The 6,759-nt window shown below is 41.8% G+C and overlaps 1 protein-coding gene across 1 annotated transcript; it reads right to left on the reverse strand.

Moving 5' to 3' along the window:
- Nucleotides 1-856: 856 nt before the first annotated feature.
- On the reverse strand, nucleotides 857-4,799 carry LOC121643438 (polyadenylate-binding protein-interacting protein 2-like). The gene is made up of 4 exons (XM_041990858.1): nucleotides 4,678-4,799; nucleotides 4,267-4,450; nucleotides 1,591-1,785; nucleotides 857-1,489 (listed from the first exon to the last, which is right to left on the reverse strand). The coding sequence occupies exons 2-4, from the start codon at nucleotides 4,405-4,407 to the stop codon at nucleotides 1,424-1,426; spliced, it is 402 nt and encodes a 133-aa protein (XP_041846792.1). The 5' UTR covers nucleotides 4,408-4,450; nucleotides 4,678-4,799; the 3' UTR covers nucleotides 857-1,423.
- Between the last annotated feature and the right edge of the window lie 1,960 nt (nucleotides 4,800-6,759).

Genomic DNA, 6,759 nt, shown 5'->3' on the forward strand with positions numbered 1-6,759 from the left:
ATGTGGTGTGGGCCCCGGTCTGACCTGATAGGGGTGGTTGCAGCTGTCAGACATGGGTGGACTAGCCCCTGGTGTGGATGGATCCCCATAACACTGATATTGTTTCCTCACAGCAGCATCAGGCCAGATGCTTATCACTTTTAGTATTTTTAATAACATTCAGTTCGAGACAGAAATAAGAGAATCGGAGTGGGGGGCTGCTTGGTGTGTGTGTGTGTGTGCTTGCGGCTGTGTGAAATACTTTGGTGAGTGTTTCTATTATTATGTATTTCCAATTTCTTTGTTTTTAATATGCATAAATGTTTTTAATCATGTAAAATACTTTGTGTTGCCTGTGGCATGGAAGGTGCTTTATAAATAAAGTTTGATTTGATTTGAGAAGAGCAGCTGTTGAACCAGGAAGTGATGGAGCCAGTCAGGGCTTAATTAATAGTGCAGAGGCCAAACTTCTCGAGTCTCCTGAGGAAAAAGTCTTTTATGGGCGGCTTTGACAGCAGCATTGTGTGGCTGGTCCATGTGAGGTCCTCACTGATTAGAGATACATTCATATATCTTGTATTTTTCCACTTTCTGACAGTGTTACAGCATTTTTTTCTGAATGTCAAATAGCTGAAGTTAGAAACCCAAATCTCCTACAGATAACACTGCTCCCAAACACCTCGTCCACACCACAGGGTCTTCCGGGACTGAATGACATCATGAAACCGCTGAGCTGTTTTCCACCAATCAGAGCAGCCTGACAGAACAAGCATTTTCTTTTCCAACAAAATCAAACACATTTTCTTCGTTTTCTCCATAAACATTTATTTCAAGTAGTTTAAGAAAAAATAGATTTTTTTACAAGTTTTTGTTTTTATTTGTTTTTTTTACAGTACTTTCTGTGCGTTTAAAAAAAAGTCAACACTTTTATCAGTTAATGAGGCAACAGAAGAAGAAATGCAAAGGAGGGAGAACAGCACACCAGCACAAACCGCTCAAACCGGATCAGATTTGAACTGGATCACACTCTAAACTAACTCGGTTAAACCAGGACCAGAAAGTGGTTTAAGGTACGAGGAGGCCGACGGTGACGTCACCTACAGGAGGTCTGACAGCAGCAGACAGAGAAGAAAAGTGCAACTGAAACACGACGCAGTTTGTTCTAAACTCAAAGTGACACAGAAACTCCTCTCAGCTGATTTACATTCAGAGAGTTCACACTCACGCGCGCACGCACACACACAGGTGGTCAGGCCGGTGGGGTGTCCAACAGGAAACAGGAAGTGATGCAAACGGAACGTTTTTCTCAACACATGCAAGGCGAGTGCAGAACTTTGGCAACACATCAGGCTGAAGGTTTGAGTGGCAGCTGGAAAATACAGCAGACATCTTGTTGATGATGTCACAGTGCGGGCTGGAGCAGAGGGGGCGGAGCCCAGCAGGGTCACATGACATGTTTCTGGATACCCGGGGTGAACTCCTTGGCGTTGGGATTCAGGCTGCTGTTCATCTGGAGGAGGAGCAAAAACACATCAATCTGTGATAGAGGGTGGAGGCTGAACGCCTTACAGTTTATGTGATCCCTGATTGGCCGAAGCAAAGCACACTCACCACAACATCCAGGTCGTCCACGTCCGCATGTATGTCTGCGTCCAGGACCAGCAGGCTGATCTGCTCCTGCAGCTGGCTGATGGTGGTGGAGGGGAGGTCTCTGGATGGGATGAACCACTCCCACTGCTCCTCCTCCTCCAGCATCTCCTGGAAGCAGCGCTCGATAAACTCCTCCTCCCAGAGCTCCTCCTCCACCTGCATGTGCAGAAAAAAACGATCAATCGTAATCACATTTAAACAAATGACTTCAAAGACCATGCACAGTTGTGAATGTACGTTGGCGTCAGTGTCTAATTTTCGCCTAGACATAAAAAAATAAAAATGTGTGTGTATATATATATATATATAAATATAATGCCTCTCTCACTACATGACAGCACCTGGGTCCGACTGGACTCACAGCAGTCTGACTACCGCTTTATTATGATGTCTCATCTTGTTTGAATTCTTGCTTGTGTTGTTCTTACTCTCAAATGTAAGTCGCATTGGATAAAAGCATCTGAAAAGAATAGGATAGAATAGAATAGAATGTTTGCATCTGTGAGTGGATCCAGTGGCAGCTGACCTACAGGTAACACTGTGTACTGTCTTCTTCTATGGTCTTTTTAAGGTGTTAGGTGTTTGTCCATTCAGAGACACCAAATAAAAATGAGGGAACAAATGTGGCAGCTGCCACGTACGTGGACCTACGACAAATTGAAATAAATGTCTCTGTCTTGTTACAATTAACCTAATTATTTGTCAAATGCTCCTCCAGTTGTTGCTCCTGGTCCAACTGTTCACAGACGTGTTGCTGCCATCAGATTCAAGGGTCACATGACCAGCAGCACTGAGGGCATTTTTGAGATGGTTCCACGTCTGCAGCTCCAGATTAAAGAGGTCATGTGGTTGATTTCACGCATCACTTCGTTTTCTGCTCAGATCAGCTGACTGAGTAAAAAGAACTGAGCAGAAAAAAACTGAAAAAATAGAACCCATAAACCTGTTCTGAGTCTGCAGGTCCACAAACACACAGAGACGTTCTGAAACAGATGTCTAGAGTCTGTTAGAACACAGTGGTATCAACAGATTTAGATTTATTTTACAGAACATCAAATAAATGACTCCGAACAGATTTTTATTTGTGCTGAAGTTTTCTGAGCTGAGTCGCTGTGTTCAGGTGTCAGACCAGGTGACGGGACCTCTGTTGGCTGTTTTTATGGAAACTCTCAGCAGGACACCGTGACTCCTCCCACTGGCTGATGGCCTCCAAACGCCCTCAGCTGATTTCATAATGAGGCCACGACTCGACCTGAATTCCAGCTGAAGGAGCCTGTTGTGTTTTCTGAAACAGACTCCGGGGTGTTGGTGTTTACTGTGATCAGCAGCTTCAACAGAACATTTTTACCTCAGCCGAGATTCTCAGGAACGTCACTTAAACCTGAAACACCGGATTTGAACATTAAAGATCCGGACGGTCAAGTGTTCCCAGGCGCTGGAGTCTGGTGTGGCAGCCCACCTATCCTAATGTAACTAGGATAGGCTAAATGGAATTTCCCAGCTGGGATTAATAAAGTATAATAATATAAAAATATTAAAATTAGTAATAAAAGATCAATTTCTGATTCAACGTTGAAAATCATCTCAACATTGAAAACTGAATGTGGTCTGAATAAAGACCAGAATGTTTCATCATAAAAAAATATCACAATCACGGCTGTGACCTCAGTTTTGTCCAGGATAGCATGATGAAGCCTCTTCCTGTCAAACTTTCTACCAATCAACTTAAAATGACGGTAACGTCCAATCAGGAGCAGCCAAAGATCAACCAGTGAGCAGAAAGTTCTACATGTGTCTGAAAAGAAAAACAATGATCCTCTATGGCTGGAAAAAAGCCAAAAAGAGGTTGGTTGGTTTTGTGAGGATAGTAAGCGAATAGAAGCAGAAATAACTGTCAATACCAAACAACAGCTGGAGGAAGAAGGGTTTCTCTTGTGTGTTATATTTTTTTCCTGAAAGCCAAGACTTGAGAGAATAATGTGTAGATGAGAAAAGGCTTGGTCACTGTTGATCTGTGTGTTATTTCTACAAAGTTCTGTTAGTAATAAATTCTGCTTTCTTCTTCTGGTCGGCCTTTATGCTGCTATATCTATTCATACATTCATTTTACATCATTGTAGCCTCATAATCTGACAACTGAGGCTGTCCTGAAAAAGATGATGTCCGGATGTTGACTGGGATTGAAGGGATCGAGCTTCTAAAAAAAAAAAAAAAAGAAAAAAAAAAAAAGAACACCCCCCCCCCCCCCCCCCCTAAAAAAAAAAACAAGTGAACCAAAAATAGCAATAAATGTATTTATTTATTTATTTTTAACAGTTTTAAAGGTAAACCTGAGCCTGGTTGTGTTTACATGGTCACCGGATCCTGAACTAGGTCACCCATGTCCCCGTAGTTCTGGTTTCTGACCATAAGTGTTTCATGTTTTTGGTTCAGAAAACTAGATCATGAGTTTCTGGACCTATGTAATCTGATTTCAGTTTCCCAGATAGGACCTGATCCGGGTTTTTGATTTGAAGTTCACATAAGGAAAAGGTAACTATGAGGCAGGTGAGTTCAGCCTACAGAGCTGAAAATCTGTAGAGATTCTGCCTCGCCTTCACGTGCAGGGAAGGTGTGTTGCGGCCTGCTTCTTCTCACCTGCCTGTTGAACTCCTCTTCGTTCTCCATCCACATGTACTCTGCGAACGGGTTCTCCTCGGAGTTGAACTGGCTGCTCAAGATCACCTCACCGCCCACCGACATGTTGGGGACGACGTTGCTGATACTCGGGTCCTTCATGTCTCACGGTCCGGAGTGGATCTGTGCGGTTCGGTGTGCGGCCCTGCGGGGCAGAGAGGACAGATGTGACGGTTAAATAAGCCACGCTCCGCGGACAGACCCGCCGAGATGGCCGCTGTCAACAACAATAGCTGCAGAGACTAACGAACGACGCTGACGTTCCCACAGCAAACACACCACAAACAGCGACTCACCGCGACACAGCGCAGAAAACAAACACACATCGACGTCAGAAAACACACGTGTGTGTGTTGTTTAGTGTCAGATTACCTGAAGAGCTGATTATTTCAACAGAAGAAGACCAACGGTGAACTGTCAGAACTCTTCTGGAACAATAATGGCCGCGCTACCTATGTTTGTTTACATCTCATGCGTCACTCTGCAGTCGCTCGCGATTGGTTGGACGGGCGTGCTGCCTTCAGGTACACACTATGTGAGAAGAAATGTTGTTATGACGTCTCTGGGACACAAAGTTAGATGTGCAGGTGGTTTGGTTTGACCTGATATGAAGTTGTTAGAAAGGAAATGGAAATATTAATATAGTTTAAACAAAGAGTTTAACTGTAATTTCAACTGATGTCGGCCATTGTGCTCTCTCTCTCTCTCTCTCTCTCTCTCTCTCTCTCTCTCTCTCTCTATATATATATACTTAATATTTTATTCCATAATTTGTACCTTCATCGTTTTTTTTCTTATCTTGATCTTATTTTTTTAAAGCTTTGATGAGAGAAACATTTCTATTCTCCTGTATGTCCAGTGCATATAGAAAATTGACAATAAGAGTCTTTGAATCTTGAATCTTTAGAAATATTTTACAAATGATCCATCCATTTGTCATTCATTTTCCTACAATTTCATTCAATGCAGGGTGGCTGGGGCCTGATCGGGTTACCAGTCCATCACAGGGCCAGACCACCATGCAGCCCCTTTTTACAAATCAGAGGGACTTAGACACTGTTTCACTACCAGTGTTGGGCACGTTACTTTGAAAAAGTAATTAGTTACAGTTACTAGTTACTTCTCCCAAAAAGTAACTGAGTTAGTAACTGAGTTACTCCACTATAAAAATAACTAGTTACCAGGGAAAGTAACTATTTCATTACTTTTTTAAAGTTTAAAAATGTCAAAGAAGTTTGATTTTTTTCAGAACAGGTTTCACAGGCCAGGTGCATAGAGTAGAACAGCAAAGACTGGTACCTGAACAGAGGTTTTAATATTTATTGCACCTCAAAAGACCACAACTGGTACAACTGTACTTCAAGAATTTTCTTCATCATTTCCACCTCGAAAACGCCGTCTTTCCCTGAGACTCCGGACTCGCCATCTCTGATTTTTTGTGTGTGTGCTTCTATGTGCTGGGTTTGTGTGTAAACATCCGCCCACCTGGTGTCTCTGATTGGCTTATAAAATTTTCCTCCAATCATCATTACTTAATCGCTTACCCCTGTTTTCACTACAGGGGAAAACACACACACATTTGGAGCTCCTGTGTCTGTGAGCCAAGCTAGCGTTAAACCAAGTGGGACGACCACTTCGTAGCTTCACTCAGTAACTTGTAGTAACGGCATTTTGGTAATGGTAACGGCGTTGTAACGATAGAAAAAGTAATTAATTAGATTACTCGTTACTAAAAAAGGCAACGGCGTTAGTAACGGCGTTTATTTTAACTCCGTTATTCCCATCACTGTTCACTACAATAAATACAGTAAAAGAGAACCCAATATGCAACTTTCTGTGAAATATCCCTCACTTATGTTTCTCTGCAACTGTCCGTGAAAAGTTAAAATCATTCATAAATATTTTAGATATTTATCCGGCGGTGCCTCATTCGAACAGAGAGACATTTGAAAATGTGAATGAAAAATCAAGGATGTGTTAATATCACTGCATTTACAAATGCATTTCAAAATACTGATGTAATACAAATCAGATTTGTTTTTTCTCTTTTTCTTAAAAATATGTTTAGTCTCTATTGTTCTGTTTTTGAAAGAAGTTTAACAAGAAGGTAGGCAGTAAATTAGACTCAAAACTGGGCTAGCTGCATCCTGAAGCTGCAGCCCCTATCTGAGGCACTTGCTCAATACGTTGAGCAGACTGAAAATTCAAATTTTATCAAATATTTTACAAAATACAAAAAAAAAAAAAGTAAAAAAAAAAAAAAATTCTTTGTCATTTCTTGTTAATTTTCTTTTACTGGGTGAAATGACCTCCATAAATGCTGGCAGTTCCTGAGGTCACCTGAATGCAGCATTAAATTGTCCACTTCCGGTGGAAACTTACTGACTTTACTGGACTGAAATAGCCTAAAATTTAGGAACATGCCTGTGTGTTTGTAGTTTATTGCTATACGCA

This window comes from Melanotaenia boesemani, chromosome 7 (genome assembly GCF_017639745.1).
Source record: "Melanotaenia boesemani isolate fMelBoe1 chromosome 7, fMelBoe1.pri, whole genome shotgun sequence".
NCBI classification, from domain to species: Eukaryota; Metazoa; Chordata; class Actinopteri; order Atheriniformes; family Melanotaeniidae; genus Melanotaenia; species Melanotaenia boesemani.